The sequence below is a fragment of the Trichinella spiralis genome (genome assembly GCF_000181795.1).
Source record: "Trichinella spiralis strain ISS 195 chromosome Unknown Scfld9, whole genome shotgun sequence".
Taxonomy (NCBI): domain Eukaryota; kingdom Metazoa; phylum Nematoda; class Enoplea; order Trichinellida; family Trichinellidae; genus Trichinella; species Trichinella spiralis.
Genome location: NW_003526948.1, coordinates 5,443,222 through 5,459,979, shown reverse-complemented (window position 1 = coordinate 5,459,979; position 16,758 = coordinate 5,443,222). Strand labels below are relative to the sequence as shown.

General features: G+C 36.4%; 4 protein-coding genes across 4 annotated transcripts; 2 read left to right on the top strand and 2 right to left on the bottom strand.

Annotated features, from left to right (window-relative positions):
• Positions 1 to 221: 221 nt before the first annotated feature.
• On the bottom strand, positions 222 to 7,556 carry Tsp_11202 (putative MIF4G domain protein). Its single transcript, XM_003372148.1, has 18 exons — positions 7,406 to 7,556; positions 6,965 to 7,329; positions 6,658 to 6,876; positions 4,512 to 4,728; positions 4,127 to 4,443; positions 3,825 to 4,052; positions 3,522 to 3,721; positions 3,223 to 3,336; positions 2,865 to 3,144; positions 2,595 to 2,805; positions 2,294 to 2,388; positions 2,152 to 2,227; positions 1,560 to 1,986; positions 1,278 to 1,473; positions 1,067 to 1,186; positions 721 to 802; positions 501 to 650; positions 222 to 415 (listed from the first exon to the last, which is right to left on the bottom strand). The coding sequence occupies exons 1-18, from the start codon at positions 7,554 to 7,556 to the stop codon at positions 222 to 224; spliced, it is 3,642 nt and encodes a 1,213-aa protein (XP_003372196.1).
• A 2,562-nt stretch (positions 7,557 to 10,118) lies between these two features.
• Positions 10,119 to 11,211, top strand: Tsp_11203 (hypothetical protein). The gene is made up of 5 exons (XM_003372147.1): positions 10,119 to 10,132; positions 10,263 to 10,312; positions 10,393 to 10,648; positions 10,699 to 10,831; positions 10,894 to 11,211. The coding sequence occupies exons 1-5, from the start codon at positions 10,119 to 10,121 to the stop codon at positions 11,209 to 11,211; spliced, it is 771 nt and encodes a 256-aa protein (XP_003372195.1).
• Positions 11,212 to 11,778: 567 nt separating this feature from the next.
• On the top strand, positions 11,779 to 12,743 carry Tsp_11204 (desert hedgehog protein). The gene is made up of 2 exons (XM_003372146.1): positions 11,779 to 11,957; positions 12,029 to 12,743. Exons 1-2 carry the CDS (start codon positions 11,779 to 11,781, stop codon positions 12,741 to 12,743), a joined length of 894 nt encoding a protein of 297 aa, XP_003372194.1.
• Positions 12,744 to 15,294: 2,551 nt separating this feature from the next.
• Positions 15,295 to 16,734, bottom strand: Tsp_11205 (hypothetical protein). Its single transcript, XM_003372145.1, has 6 exons — positions 16,658 to 16,734; positions 16,504 to 16,608; positions 16,226 to 16,260; positions 15,644 to 15,771; positions 15,473 to 15,562; positions 15,295 to 15,408 (listed from the first exon to the last, which is right to left on the bottom strand). Exons 1-6 carry the CDS (start codon positions 16,732 to 16,734, stop codon positions 15,295 to 15,297), a joined length of 549 nt encoding a protein of 182 aa, XP_003372193.1.
• Positions 16,735 to 16,758: the final 24 nt, after the last annotated feature.

Sequence of the window (16,758 nt, the reverse complement as noted above, 5' to 3'; positions counted from 1 at the left end):
CAGTTTTACAATAATAATAATTCTTTCATTTTAGCAGCACTGCTATTATTATTATTATTATCATTATTATTATTATATTATTATTATCATCATCATTATTATTAATATTAACCTTATTTATCATCAGCATCAACAACATTGTGTATCTAATATCATCCAAAAAAAAAATTCTCTTCCATGACATGCTGCATCACAAATTGAATAGAATCGATGTCATCATTTCAGTAACGAGAAGCTGAACTCGTCTGTTTGAGCTTCAGCTTTTCCAAATTTTTATAAAACTCTCGCAAGCTGGCATTGGTCACCACAAAACCATTCAACGAATTTTCACTTTCACAACTGGTACGAAATTTGAAAAACGACTCCGCTGTTATCGTGCTTTTAGCCAGAGCAGTAAACATATCAGTCAAAAGATCTGAAAATTGAAAAGAGAAAAAAAAATTCAAAATTTCCATCAACGAATATATATATATTAAAAAAAATGAATATATATTTTTCACCCTTAGGACATTGACACTCGATGTAGTAGTCTTTCAATTTTTCCAACACGAAGCATTCTAAATGCGAAGTTCCCGTCACATACATAGACAAGACGTTGCTCATTTCTTCAAATGAATGAACATGCTTAAGTTCCATGGAATTGCCTGTGACTGAAGAAAATTTGAAAAAAATCGTTTAAATAAACAACAACAGCAACAACAACATTAAACAAAAAAAAACCTTCAACACATCTTGAGCACATGCAGTCAACAAAGGCACCAACGAAACTTTCCGAACGTTTGTCTGTAGTTTGAAATTCACGCTGAAAATTAAATTATTTTTTGAAAAGTGAAAACAAAAAACAACAAAATATATGAAAATAATTAATAAATACTTCAATAAAACTTTTCAAATTTGAACTATGGACCGGTTCCATCATCATCACGACATCCAACATTTTTTTACGCTGCCTGGACAGTTGTCGTTTTTCTGATTCTTCTGACGAAAGCAAATATTCCAATTTCTACAACAAAAGCGAATACAAATTTCACACAGATCAATGAAAAAAAAACAGAAAACATTTTACATTTTCACGCAACAATTCAGCATCAGTTTTTGAAAATGAATTCGATTCTCCAATCAATTTTTGCCCATTAGCTTCCCATAAATCAAATAACATATCCGCATTGGCTGAACTGTAATCTTTCTGAAATGATCGACACATGTTAAAGAAAAAACAAAACAAAACAAAAAAAAGTAAAATAAATCATGGAGCTGGCTGTGAATGAAATTCTCACCAAAGATGCAAGTGCTTGGATGAGGACGTTCAGAGCTTTCATTTCGAACGCTTCGAGGAAACGGAAAAAACTGCCCGCGACGACCACGTCTTTGCCATAATAATAAATGCCGGCAAAAATTTCACCAAAATACAAGGTAATTTTGGGATAATCGGTTTCTAGTTCGGCGAACGACTCTTGGATAAATGTCACCAAACTGAAAAGTGGATACAGATGTGATTTGGAAAATTCCATCAAGTGAACAGAGAGCAAGCAACAAGTAGCAGCGGTCAGTCAGTTTACCCGTTGACAACGGTATCCAATGTCCAAACGTTGGATTTGACAATGAAAACGAACAGATGGCCGAGCTTGTAACGACGCACCCGGTCCCCGTCGAATGCGTGGAAAAGCCATTTGGCGATGATCATCTCGTCGTTGCCGGTCAACGCGGAAACGTCGGCCGCGGTCATATCTTCTTTGCCACTGATGAAGTCGTCCAAAATTTGACAAGCGATCCGTTCCGCTTCTTCGTCGTTCAACTTTTTCACTTTGACTTGCGAAGGACCTTGGCTTTTGTAGTCGCTACCATCATCCGGCCAGCTGTCGCTGCTCTTGGGCAACTCAAGCGACCTGCGCAGCTCACTGCCACTTTGAATAATACTGTTGCTACTGCTATTATCATCATTACCACCACCCCCACCAGCAGCAGCATTAGGCGGAGATGAAGTTGCTGATTTTTCAGATAATCGCAAAGCATCGAATCTAATTGAAAATTAATTTTAAAAATTAACAAATATTTCGTTACAGATATATATATATATTTTTTTAAACCTGTTCTGTGTTGCTGTGACCACGCAAGGTTGAATTTTTCTGAAAGAAAATGCAGAACCAACACCAACTCGATCGTGAGCATTGCCGCCCGGTCGTAATTTCACACTGCCAACCGTTGGCAAAGTGTTACTGCTGATGTACTGCAATATCATGAACAACAATGATGACGAAGAAAATTGTGGAAAAAAGAAAATTTTCACACTTACTTGAGATTGTGTATCCCGAAGTGTTGTATTGGATATTACATTTATGCTACGTCTAATTTGAGATTTCCCTGTACCAGGAGAACGTCCCTGATAGCCTAAAAATACCATTTGTCAAATAGAACTAAAAACCCATGAAGAAAATACAACATTTTCTTCAAATGGCACATAATAATAAAAAAAAAATAATAATAAATCTACCCATATCCGGTGATAAAAAGGTTTTGTTTAGTTAGTAGTCAGTTCGCCATCTTTAACATTTACCGACATAGAATTATAAGTTACAAAGAAAAGAATCGCTTACTGCTGCTGCTGCTGCTGTTGTATCGATTTTGAAGCTGGCGAGTTCTACGACCACGTTCCTTGCCGATACCGTCACCGTAAAGGCTGCTACTGCCGCCCATGCGCAGTTCATCAGCTCTGGCCGATTCTTGACGACGCTGTTCTTCCATTTCTCGTTCAATTTCGGACAAATTCTTCGGCTTTTGAACTTGATGACGTGGAACGTATTTATTCTATAACCAGAACAACAACATCTCATATTATTTATTATTCAAACCAACCGCTCGCATACCTCTCGCAAATCCAACAAATCCATGATCATGAATCGTATACGGGCCGGTCGACCAGTATTCTCGACGTAGGATTTCAAATTTTTAAAAATGCCATTCAACCACTGACGAGCATTCGGATCCGACTGGACTTCCGATTCCAGCTTGGCACCGACAATAGTCAACAAGCTGCACAAGCATTCCAAATTTTCTTCATTAATTTCCGACGTCAATCCTTTGACCACGTCATTTTGAAGTACGGTCATCTTTAACAGGGTCACTTTGTACAATTCACCGATCAACCTGTTGACAGAGAAGAAAAAATACGAGAAAATTTATGCATTGAAAAAAAGCAGCATGCATCATCAATTCACGACGTACCGTATAACTCCCAAACGTCGTCGTTTGCTTTGCGCTTCCAATTCTTCCAATTCGGACAGTATTTCCGAACGTTCCACACACTGCATGCAAATAAACACAAAACAACAAATCACACTACAAACGAACAGAAGATACAAATAAAACAGATTACAGAAGTGGTATTTTTCATCCTTTCCTCGAGCTCTTTGCGCTGGGTGACGAGTGCGTGGTTGTTTTTTTGGAAAAATTCCAACTGACATCGTTTCAACAGATGCTTGATGAACGGGCTTTCGGTTTTGGTCGAACTTTTCGATTCGCACCTGAGCGCGTGGAACAGTCGACTGTATATTTCGCAAAAATTCGACTCGCTGATCGCCTTTTCGAACACCAGCTCGATCAATTTTTCCATTCGATCTTCGGTGTTCATGTCTTCGGCTAATTTTTTGAATTCGGCGTGCATGCTGTCGAAATTTTTCGGCGTCAGTTTGTTCAACACGACACGCCCATTTTTCAACAATCGCTGAAAGCGGAGAAAATTATTGGAACAATTTCACGATTATAATTCCCCACCACCACCACCACCACCACCCGGACATGCTGGTTGGTCGGTGTAATTTGCAAACCTCAGTTCGAGCTTCTTCGGTCGAATCGTCTTGTGTGGTCAAATAGCTCGGCTTCCATGGGTTTTCGTCCCGTTGCAGTTGGACATTCGTCGGCAACGACGTACGACCGATGTAACGATTCGGCTGACCACCGCCACCACCGCCTCCCGACCGTCCGCTTCGTCCACTGCGACCGAAGCCACCGCCCCCATAACTGTACGACATGTTGGGACGTGAATGGGAATCCGGCTACAAAAGCAATCGAATCATTACACAGACGGTACAACGATGTGATTTCGTTTCCGTTGTTCCAATTCGTTCACCTGTTCTTTCAATTCGAGAAGCAGACGTCCATCACCGCAGGCCAAATGCATCGGCGATTTCCGAGAAGAGGGCAATTTACGAGCTTCGAGCATAAACTCTTTCGTGTAACGTCGAATAATTTTCTGCGGCGTACCGCCGGATTCGACTCCACTGTCAGGGGTGGGGCCAATTTTCGAACTTGCCCCGTCTGCGTGCTTCGTATCTTCTTCAACGACATCCATCGCGGTCGACTTGTTCCCCCCCTCCTCTTCGTCGACCACGGCTTCACCGGTCGACAGTCCCGTCGGCATTTTGGGCGTCGATTCTGCTTGTTTGACTGCCAAAGTGAAAAATATGAGAGAGAAAAAAAATTAATAATTCGAAACCAACCAAAAACGAACATACCTTCCGGTGTAAGGTTCATCGTCGAATTGAAGTCGTTTAATTTTGTCACTTTCGACGAAACTGTTTCCCCTCGATCAGCAACATGTTGCCCAGGGCGCGATGTTGCCACCGTACTGTTAACACCAGTGCTGTCGGTAGTAGAGCTTTTCGTTCGACTATTTTGCATGTTTTCTTCTTGGACAGCTGCGTCGCGTGCTTTCTCTTCCAAATTGATCACCTGCTAACAAAATTCAACAAATCAGTCGAACAAAACAGACACTGACGACGCCGACGACAGTGGAACAGAAAAAAAAAATTTTTTTTTCTTCTACTTTTTTTTGTTGAAATTCAAATCCAAATAATATACAAGCATTATGATGGAAATGGAGTGGCAAAAGATGGTAGAAAATGCAGCTTCAATACCTACCTACTGTGTGTACCAACAGGCCAACCGATAATCAGTCAGTCAAAGCGAGACAACAAATGAACGTCAAAGGGAGAAGCTTATTCAGTCAGTTGGTCAGTCAATTTGCAATTTTAGCAACACAATTTGAAAGAAGAAAAAAAATTATACAGAGAAAAAAATGGAGAAGAAATATTCAAAAAAAATCGCACCAGCTCACGCGTGAAAATTCAATCGAGCTCAGACTATGGGGGGAAAAAAAGAGAATAATAGTAGAAAAATGTTGTATCAAACAAATAAAAAAAACACTGAATGAATGAATGAATGAAACAGAGAAAACGAAGAAGAAGAAATTAACATTTTCGCTCTGCCGTAAAAGGGGGGGGGGAGGACGCATTTTTCAGCGCACGATTGTGCTGAGCAAACAAAATACTGCCGTCGCTTTGACAGACGAACACACACACATTCTGCACATGCAAAAGCAAAAGTCGTGCAGGGTGCTGCTGAAGAAAAAGTCAATCATATACATCCAACCAATCCTACTCCCACAACAAATGCAAAAAATTGTTGCAAACCCACCAGCAGCGCGCAATTGAAAATCCAAAGGTGTGGTTCACCGAATTGAACAACAACATTGAAATTATTATCATTAAAAGAAAATTTTCAAAATAAAAGTATCATTTCGCGATGAAATTCACAATCAACCTGAGCTTGCTTTTTTATTATTTTTTTTAAATCAACCATTGAATTGGATGACTACAAAAATAAAAAAAAAGAAAAGAGAACAGAACTCTTTTTGCGGTGGAGAAACATCATCCATCTCATAGCAGTGCATTTTACAAATGCTGCTTCATTTGTTCTGCCCGGTTGATGTTGATATAAAGTGCCTGCCTAAGTAAATAAGAAATTGAAAATTCTTTTAGCCACGAGCGTAAGCCTCTCAATCAGGAAAACAATAAAACAAATGGCGACGACACATGTACGTAACTACCAGCTGATAATGATTCATATGCGTCTCTTGTACGTCACCAATTGCCTTGAATTTACTGTACTTTTGAAAACAATGACACGTTTGAACCTTTTTTGCATTGTACAAAAAATGATCTCCTACTTATATGGACCATATTTAAATTTGATCACTCTCAGTACTTCAGTAAAATTTACGATCAAGAAAAAGTTCTTTGCAAAAGAAAAGAAAAAAAAAAAGAAAATAATTACAGCTGCTGATACAACAACAATGACAATCAATTCTTCTACCGAGAACGAGAAATATGGGTCATATGCTAAACGAATTGTTTGTTATACAAGTTATAGTAAAATGATGAACTAAGGTCATCGGAGCAGGTTGGAGATATTATTTGCACGCAATCTGACATCAACTCGGACAAAATTCGCGAATCAGACAAACGATTATAAAAATGGATGAGAAGAAGGAACAGAAAAAAAAACAAAAAGATGGCCATGAATATTAATTATAAAATCCATGAAAAATCTGAAATGACAAATCCCGAAACGCAATTGGATCAGTCAATTACCTCTTGCTGGTTAGTTGCCGCGGCGGCAGCAGTAGTAGTAGTAGTAGTAGCAGCAGCAGCGGCGGCGGCGGCGGCAGCAGTGGTCGTCGATCGATCCACTGGCACAGAAGACCTTTCAAATTCCAGTCGGGCAAAATCTATAAAAAAACGACGAAATTCAATCGACCATAAACAACAAATAAACAAACAAACAAACAAAAATACTCGAAAATTCAACGCATTCTCTAACTTCAGCAGCTCTAGCGGTGTTGTAAAAGACCGTTTCACCTCTGGTGGATTTGATTTTCGAAATGAACGCTTCTTCGGGTAACGTCGATTCGACAATATTATCACATCCGACGGTGATGGTAATTTCATCGCTCGAAGATGGAGAAATTTCTACTACGACAGGTTTTTCATTAGCAACCTCTGGCGACGAAATTTCTTTTCCACCCGAACTGCCAACCGGCTGCAAGAAATAAGCAAATAAAAACAATCAATAAATTGGAAAATTCCACCAATTGGCAAATTATATGCGATCAAAAATGAACAAATACCGCCGGTCCTACTCCTCTGTTCAGTTCGGGCGGCGCCGTGACGTGAATAACTTTCGGTGTTGTCTCTTTTCGTACTGCTTCGTCTTTCAACGATACCACTTCGCCCGTCTCGGGATTGGTTACGACCAGCATTTTCCGTTCGCGAATAATCGTCGGCGGCGGAGGCATATCCTGCGTTGGAATGCCGAACGGATTGACGGCCGTCGGGGTCGGCTGGCCCGAATACGGACCCGACACTTGAGACATGACAAAACTTTGCGGAGTATACATCCCATGAAATGCCGGATATACTGCCGCGTTTTCCATGCACCCAGGCGTGGTCTGGGTTGTGTAAAATGGTGTTTGTACGGTCGCCCCTGGAATTTCTGAAACGAAAAAAATCGGTTAAAAAATATACAGGGGAAAATTTTTTTCAGAAAAAAATTAATAATATTCTCAAACCTAATGACCATCGTTGCCCTAAATTGGGAATAAATGGCGGAGCGGGATGGGTTGGATAATTCGGAACTGCAAGTTGTGGTGCTGGATGATGGGTTGGTGGCACCACAGTTTGTCCCGGACAGCAAATTACTGCGTTGCTTAAGTTCTGCATATGGGTTTGTGAAATATGACAACCAGTTTGATTCCTATACTGAAAAGAAACTAATCATGTACAAACGTAACACACGACCGTCAAACAATACGAATATAAATAAATATAAATACACACATATATATATGCATATGCATATAATCAAACAAATGGTGAGCAAGCGACGTCGCCGCCTACGCTCAGTAGGCTGCACACGCCGAATAGACAACTACACTATTACATCGCTGCTGCGTTTACGGAAAAAAAAAGAAAATAAATTGAACAAACGACGCCAATAACATGCAAAAATAAAAAGGAAAAGGAAATAGGAAAACAGAAACGCTCAAGACACATCTCTGAAACACGTTTAAACCACTGTCGTGCCATTCAAATACAAACCAAAATACAGTAATAAACGCACGATGTATGCGAAAAAGTTTAAAACAGAAAATGTGCTAAGACGAACGACCAGACTAGCCAAAACTCGCACAACTTACATACATACAATACGCAGAGACACACAAATTTATGCAATAAAAATGGGTCACACACAAAGATATCCAAACCAGGAAAGAATAACAATAACAATAATACACAATGAACGAAGATTAATCTCGCTTACCATCTAGAAGTCATAATCCATAATACAATAAACTAAGATTGAAATAACAGCGCAATAAAGGGCCAAATAAGACTGGCTGTTTGCCACGTGGGCAAGTAACCAATTATATAAATGCTACAGTAGGACAAGAAAAGGAAAAAGGTAGGCAAAAACTGAATCTGAACATTTCTTTGCCATAGCTAAACATTTGACCAGCTTCAAAATAAAAAACATGAACTCAATTAAGAGATGGACTTGATAAGCAACAAAAAAAACAGATAAAAGATAACATGACAGAATGGTGAAACAATCATTTCTAGAATACTCAATTACTGTAAAGCTGTCCCAACAAAATAAAAACAATAAATCAGCATTCAGCTAAAGACGCCAATTACAGGTCGACAGATCTTATCAATATTAGCCGGCGCTGTTTTGGATTGATGATATAATTTTCAGATTAAAAGCTAAATTGCCTGATGAACAAGCAGGTCAGTGGTAAAAGAACAACTCCAGTGGGATGACAAAACACTGCATTAGGAAAATGTAGATTGGAAATTTTTTCAAAATTAATTTTGAATTAATTTTTACAATCAAAGCTATTTTAATTTTCTTTCTTTTATTACAACTTAATCTCTAACTAACGTAATGGAATATGACAGCATTTACTGTACATTTAATTTCGCAATAAAAATTTTGAAAATAGTTGAAATTCATAATAAAATAAATAATTTATTTTTAAAATTTATATATTATTCATTTTATTGATATTATTATATAAAGATAAATGTATGACATTTACTTACGTTCATTTTCAAATCACTGGAAAAATGGAAGAACGATAAGAAAAAAGTGGATGACCAGTTCGAGAGAAACAAGCAAACTGAATGCAAACAGCGAGTGCACTAAAGGGTGGCATTTTGAAAGAAATCAGTTTAAAGGTTGATTAAGTGATGATCAGGATATCAAATGAACGGTTCAAAAAGTAAAATATAAATGATTAATTTTTAAAAAAGTAAATAAATATTTTAAAAATTTAGCATTAAAGCATCAAATTGATATTTCATTTTTTTTTCTTATACAATAAGTAATTAATACCTTTGTCATATTTTATACAGTATGACTATAATAATGTTTTTTTGCATAAATTTACATGTTGAGGCAATATAATCCATAATGATGTACAAAAATTAAAACAGAAATGTTAAACTGGATCAGAAATTGTACAAAAATAATACATTTTTGTTTTTTATTGTCAATCATTGAATGACCTTCTTTCCTATTTCACACAAAGGTCATGTGAAGTGAAATGTACATTGAGGAATATTTGAAAAAAAATTGCACAAATTTATTTGTAGTCCTTTACAATTGTTACCATCTGAATTGTACGCACAATTAGCAATGCATAAACATGAAATAAAGCATTGGAAGTTGAAAGAAAATTTTAAGAAATAAAACAAGTCGTCACTCAGATTAATATTTACATTAGAATGCATTGCATAGGTTTATGTATTGAAAATTCAGCTGATACTGTACTGGTGATGGGACAAAGAAAAATTTTCCAAATAAGGAATTTTGTGCCACCTTTATTTTCACAATAAGTCATCATTAGTAATACCGCAGTTTTTCATTTAGTTATATTTTTTAATTTTCATTAATTTTTCACTACATAATCTAGTTTGTCATTGTGAAAATCCAACAATTTTTCAGTTTTCATATGAACCGAACTGTTTTCTTAGATTCTAAGTGAAACAATGAAAAGGTATAGGTGAAAAATGTTGATTATTCAGAAAATTTTAATGTACTGTTCCCTGTGCAGCGTGCAATCAAATTATTAATTCGTTCATTTTTCAATAAATACTTGCACAAATTTCATTCGCTGTCATTCCATTACCCTGTGCGTTGTTATCGTATCGCGTGCACAATACACAGCTGATAATGTATTTCGTCATTCGTCGTATCACACGTACCTGAAAACAATGAATATGGTACTTATAAAGTTTTGGGCATTTCATTGTACATCGTCATCAGTAACAAAGATTTTAGAAAATATTTTTGAATTTAAAAATCAATTATTTTTTTTAATTTGTTTTCAATTTACTTTTATAGATGAGTAATTTTTTTTTCAGAAATTATTTCCACGATATCAATGAGACAAATTTACATGTTTATTTTGAAAGTTGGTATGATTGTGAACATTAATTTGCACAAATTGTCACCAGCGATAGTCATATGTAGTTTCAATATCGCCTGTTTCAGGAGCTAATTTACGTTTGCAATGCACAACAACAGGAACTGCAGTGTTAATTTTTCACTCTTTCATCAAGAAAGTATCGAATATTGAGCAATGTTGTCTTGAAGTGAGTATCAGTTCAATGTTAATTTGCTTAACGTTGTTCCAACTTTGCTTTTGCATTAAATCGCATCAGACTATCGGTATAACGTGCTTGCACATGGCTGGCTGGGCAAACGAGGACTTGGTTCAACTGAGAGATTGCATTATGGTCGGCTATCGGTAAGCGGCAATTGAAAGTTGATCAATTTGGAAAATTATTTTCATCGCAGAATACTTCATCCGGCTAAAGAACTTTCGGAACATTCCGGAAGGTATTTCAAACTTTGGCACAGTATTGCACGTTTGGAGAGATTTATACTTCGGAAACTTCGTTACAATTTGCAATTTGCACAACCGCACAAAGTGAATTCAATCAGTCTGATATATTTTTTTGATATGGATTAAATTGTATATTTTTTTTGTAGTATTTGTTGAATTATTTGATGAATTTATCGAATTGGCTTGAACGACGTGTGATCGATGAGCAGATTGTGAAGATGCGCATTAGCGCCGTGAAAATTTTACAAGATTGCTATTTGAAACCAGAACTGTTCGACGACAATTCGTCGCCCACAATTTCAATTGCCGCAATTTATTTAGCTTTGAAAATTTGTGGAATTTCCATCCCATACGCTGACAACGATGATCCCGTCCCTTGGTGGAAAGTCTACCGTCCAAGTTTAACATTGGAACGACTAATTGTGCTGTGCAATGACATCTTGGAAATTTACCAAGATGAATGAACGAATATGGTTGGTGATTTTTGTTCGTAGTCGTAATCAAGAATTGAACGATTTTTCTAATTGTATTTTTTTTCAAATAAATAAATTCGTCATGATGTTGGTTGTTTTGCAATGAAATAATAAAAATACACGATAATTGATGGTTGCCATTTGCGACGAGTAATTCGATGTTTAGCATGAAACAACGTCGGTGGTAAGTGATTCAAAAAAAGCAAAATGCTTCAGTGTTTGTGCAAATTTGCTTTTTCTTTTTTAACAACCGCAAATAATATTGGGCATTATTAAATCGTTGATGATGCGGCGGCAGTTTTGTCCAATTTTCAAAGTAGATGAGTAAGCTGAACGTGGTGACAGTTTGTTGACCGACCATCGTTGGGACAAGCTTGGACGATGTTAGCATTGGGGAAAATTTATTGCACGCTCGACTGTTTGGGGGAACGGAGAGGAAAAGGGGGGGGTCGGTTTTACACTCGGTCAACAAAGAGATGACGACGTGTTGTTCTTCTCGTTGCTGGTGGTGGTGGTGGTGGTGGTGGTAAATTATTGCTTGACGTTGTCGTTACAGGGATGTTGAAGAGAAAAGCAGAATCGCTGGAGCCGTTCAGTTTCAATTACACATCTTACATGAGGACGACCAGCAAAACGTGGCGGAACGTGGCCATCGCTTCCGTGATCATACTGATTCTGGCCGTTGTCATAATGACCGTCGTGATTGTTATTCTCATCCAAAGCCAATCCCAAGCGAAGTAAAAAAAAATATCTACAGTATTCAACTTTGCCAATATGATCCATTGAAATAATTTCCCATTTTGATCAGCTCTTCGGATCCGTCACCGACCGCACAACCGCCTGAAGAGGACGGCGAAGATATACCGGGTTGTTTTCCAAGCGATGCACTGGTGAAAACGCGCAGCCGTTGGAAAACTATCCAAGAATTGCACATCGGCGACGAAGTGTTGGACTTGGACGAACGCGGTCGTCCGGTGTATACGGAAATTTTCGCGTGGCTCAGGAAAGATATGCTGGGCCACAGTTTTGTGAAAATAACAACCGCCGACGGAATATCCCTGACCCTGACGCCCAATCATCTCATTTTCAAACTGATCCCCGACTGCACCACGCCCGACAATCGAACTGTGCAATTGTCCGATTACGAGGCCGTGCTTGCCGGTGAAATACAGAAAGGAGACGTGCTGGTCCAAATGGACGATGCTTGGAACGGGGCCCGCCACGCCACCGTCACCGAAATACACAACATCCGGAGCCGAGGGGCTTTCGCTCCGGCGACACTGTCCGGCACCCTGATCGTCGACGGCACTCTGGTCTCCAGCTACACGTCCTATTGGTTCTTTGATTTCATTGGTCATCGATTTGTTCACGAAATTATTTTCGCACCGTTGCGCTTTTTCTACGCATTTTTCAAACTTGTCGTCAAACACCAACCGACCGTCGACGCCTTGTTTTCACCCACATACAGCGGCACTCACTGGTATGTGGAAATTTGGAAACCGTTTCGTTCTGCAATCAGTTGAAGTTGTTGTTTTTCACATTCTATTGATTTTCAAACTGTAATTCGCAAAACACCCTGAAACACTTTTCTCATTTCGAAATAATAATTTAAATAATTTTCTAATAATTCAATAATTGTTTCATTGGAAAAGAAAAACTTTCTTTTGGGTGTGTGTGTTTTCTGTTGTTTGAACGTGATACGTTCGGCTAATTGACGCTGATAATGAGAAAAAAAGGCACAATCTTAAAACATACCGTTTAAAAATTATGCAACAAGACAAGATTGGAAATTTAAAAAACCAAAAAAAATCAACAATCAATGAACTGTAAAACAAAAGTCAAGAAAACACATGCACATGTTGCCAAAAAAGCTTACAAATAGTACTAGCCACTATTTGAATTAAGAAACCGAGCATGTTAATGCGACTAATAATACAATCAGATTCAAGCTGTATTGTTATCCTGCTCAACAAATTGCAAAGCAAAATATTACAACTAACAAAAACAATAAATAATTGTAGAAATTTGGGCAATGAATATTTTTTCAAAAAAATTGAAAAGTTGAAAGCATCTGCATCTTATTGAAAATGTTAATTGAAACTGTTATTTGAAAAAAATAATACTATTTTCAAGCTTTCGCAGTTGTAAGTTTTGCTAAGCACAACGCTACCCGCTGAACAACAGCACGAGCCGAATCCACGGTAATTCAATAAAGCGAAACTATTTGGACAGGGATAAAGCTAATTCCACAACTTTCGCACAAACAATAAGCAATTGAACAACCGAACTATTGATTCATTGTCTCATTGGGCAGTGGAATTGAAATTGCACAGGCCAAACTGAAACAAAATTCAATTAGACAAATGAAAAATTTAACACGAGCAAAAAATTGTTTGAAAAAAAAGTAATGAAACAAATTGAACGGATGAATATAAATCTAAGCGGCATTTTTATTGCAAACTGCAGAAAATTCTGCCGACATTTTTGCCACTGTTATCGATTGATTACTGTTCCAGCGACTGACAACATTTGAACAGTTTCATACTGAATTACAATAAAATGACATTCATGTACAAATAATTGTCAAATATAATTTTTCGAAATTCTCTTCACATGCTGATGTGAATGCATTTGAAAAAAATGCATCTTTTCCAACATGCCGCCAACTGGTGGATATTTTCCACGATGAACCTTCTTGTCAATTTATGGTAGAAAAAAAAATACAGTCTCACTGTTTTGAAATGGAAAACACAACTTATGAACACGACAACATCAAAGACTACAATGCTGGAAAATAATCACCTGATGTCATCGATAACGATGATCGATAGAAATGCGAAATCAACACGCTGTGATTAAAAGAAAAAAATACATTCAGAAAACATTTTACAAAGAAAAAACTACACTAGAATAAATTGAGTGAATGAAAAAATTTTATTCAGCATATTGAGAAAAGCAAATTATGCTGCGAACTTGAAAATTATTTGCAAACAGTAATAGATGACTGGGTTTCCATGCAACATTAGAAAAAGTTTTACTTCCATTTTGTACATTTTCCAGTTTTCTAGTTACAACTTTCTGTGGGGAGTATTTTTTTAATATTTATTTGAGGAAAGCTTTTACATTTCGTTCATGTGTAGATTTATTCTTCTATTTCAACTGGATCATCAAGTAATGATTGAAAGCAGATTTTTTTCACTTTTCATTTGCTATGCTACAGTACTTCTTATTCTTGAAGATGATGTTTTTCATGACTGAATTTTAATTGTTGTAGTATTTCTAAATTTGAAAATTATCAACGGCGTATTTTAGTGTTCATTTTTGCTTTCTTTTCCAAAATCACGAACTTTGTATTTTCTTCAATTGCTTCCTTCCGTTTGACATTTTGCACAAAGTATGCTTCAAGAAACTGCTGAAAGACCGACCCTCACTGAAATAGCTCACACGTAGGCAACTTGCTCACTCGTTATATTCTTTCAGCAGTAATGATGTGATACTGAGCTTTTGCTTAAGAGTTGAAAATTTTGCAACAAACGTTTCGAAGCGTTTGAAAAAAAATATGCGTGAAATGTGAATTGCGTTCATTTGAAATTCCTCATAATTGACCATTCGGTTCATTTGAGAAATGATTTCAAACTTTCTGATACAGTTGCATGCATGCATTCACGTATTGAAAAAGAAAGTTACAAACTCACTAACACTACAACTTTCATAATTATACATTAAAATGTAAAACATAAAAAACTGGTTTTTTATGTTTGAGTACTTTTATTGATATAATACAACACCTATTTTATCCATTAACTATGAACATGCAACCTATAGCAAAAAATAAATTGATTTATACAATCAGGTAATCAGTTAATCAATAAATTCAAATAATTATATCTTAACATGTAATGCATAAAAATAAATTATCTGAAATCAGCACTTTTATTATTCGATAAAAATTATAGTTTTCCATCAACAATAAAGCATAATTAATTAAAATAAATAAAAAAATATATCAAGAAGAGACTGTTCACAAAAAATTCAACATTGTCCAGTTCAGAAAATACATTCTATAATTCAGATTCATAGTATTTCTTCATTTATTATTTTCTTTTCATAGAGACGAAAACGGCTGACCATATCTTTCGCTCTAGCAGCTTCCACAATTTGTTCCTTTGCTTTTATCATCATTTCATCCTATAATAAACTTCGTGTTACGCTATAATTAAATTGTAAACAAACGTAATTATAGGTGTTTTACTGTGTAATTTGTTTCCAATTGCATCATTTGATCTTTAATACCTTGAACATTTTTCAACGCTTGTGTATGCAGAATGGTTTGAGGTTCCGTCTGAAAAAATACTAAAATATATTCATAAATGCATTTCCGTAGTTTCTACCCTACCAATAATTTAATCCTATCATTATACACTTTAGTCATAACTTGCTCATATTCACGTAAAAGCTTTTTCCTGTAGAAACATGCCTCTTGTAATAACTTGTCAGTTTCTGGAATACAGTGTTCGTGAATATACCGCAGAGCCTCCGCTTTATTTTCATCTTAAATTAAAGTTTAGAGAAATATAAATAATTACTGAAGAACCATTTAAACAGCAACTTACATTTAATTTTCAATGCTCTAACCATTTCAAGTTTATTAAAATCGAATAGAACGTTACATCAAACAAAAAATTTAAATAAGAATTACAGTATGGTGATCGTAAAGTTTGATTACTGTAACAAGTATTTCCTTTGTAAAATATTTTCCAAATTTGCTAAGTATAAATTCAAAATCACATAGATTTAAAAATAAATAAATAAAATAATACATAATATCACTATAACGAATATTAACATAGTAGGATAAAAGATTGTTTTAGTGTTAATTTGTATTGTAGAACGGTTATTAGAAAGAATAATATTCATCCATAATTTGGTTTAATATATTATAATGATTGTTATGCTTCATAAATTAAGCAAAAATCTTCCACATAAGTTGCTGTAAGTTATTAACTTGGTGCATTACTAATCGCGACGAGAAAAATGAGTCTAAATTTATACACATATATACCAGAATATATTCAAAATATATGCTTCTCAAATTTATAAATGAAATCGCATGCTTACCGGTCAGAGCATGTGAAACTAATCGTATTCGAAGACCGATTTTTCTGACAGCTATTTAAAGCGTGTTTCACTTAAAATTGTAGCGGACAAGGACTGAGTTAACAACTGTATTTGTCCAGACAACGAAGTGGAAGGAGAATGATGCTACCGTAAGTGGATATATACTTGAAGATCAGAGGAGTATTACGGTAGTACGTAAGTTGGAGCGTGGGCTGCTGTTGGTGAAGGAATCTGCTGTGACGAATCGGTGACGGTCCTCGTTTCGACTTGCTAATAAATACTGTCTTCCTTACTTGTCTTTTGATTGTTATAATGTTACCGGGAAAGCGCGAATCCCGAAGAAAGGGGAACCGTTTTCGACGACATGAGGAATGTACGAAGAGTGGTGAAAGACATATTGATCTTCTCAAAAGATTACGA

Bases quoted from the DNA above. Each gene is read 5' to 3' on its own strand.
- Tsp_11204 (XM_003372146.1), top strand. From the start codon at position 11,779: ATGTTGAAGAGAAAAGCAGAATCGCTGGAGCCGTTCAGTTTCAATTAC. The intron at 11,958-12,028 runs GTAAAAAAAAAT...CATTTTGATCAG, and splicing joins CAAAGCCAATCCCAAGCGAA to CTCTTCGGATCCGTCACCGA.
- Tsp_11203 (XM_003372147.1), top strand. The intron at 10,313-10,392 runs GTTGGTATGATT...CGCCTGTTTCAG, and splicing joins TTTACATGTTTATTTTGAAA to GAGCTAATTTACGTTTGCAA. The intron at 10,832-10,893 runs GTGAATTCAATC...TTTTTTTTGTAG, and splicing joins AATTTGCACAACCGCACAAA to TATTTGTTGAATTATTTGAT.
- Tsp_11205 (XM_003372145.1), bottom strand. From the start codon at position 16,734: ATGTCTTTCACCACTCTTCGTACATTCCTCATGTCGTCGAAAACGGTT. The intron at 16,609-16,657 runs GTAACATTATAA...AGTATTTATTAG, and splicing joins TCGGGATTCGCGCTTTCCCG to CAAGTCGAAACGAGGACCGT. The intron at 15,409-15,472 runs GTAAAACACCTA...AGTTTATTATAG, and splicing joins AATTGGAAACAAATTACACA to GATGAAATGATGATAAAAGC.
- Tsp_11202 (XM_003372148.1), bottom strand. From the start codon at position 7,556: ATGCAGAACTTAAGCAACGCAGTAATTTGCTGTCCGGGACAAACTGTG. The intron at 6,877-6,964 runs GTATTTGTTCAT...TATTTCTTGCAG, and splicing joins ACAGAGGAGTAGGACCGGCG to CCGGTTGGCAGTTCGGGTGG. The intron at 416-500 runs GTGAAAAATATA...TTCAATTTTCAG, and splicing joins CGAGTGTCAATGTCCTAAGG to ATCTTTTGACTGATATGTTT.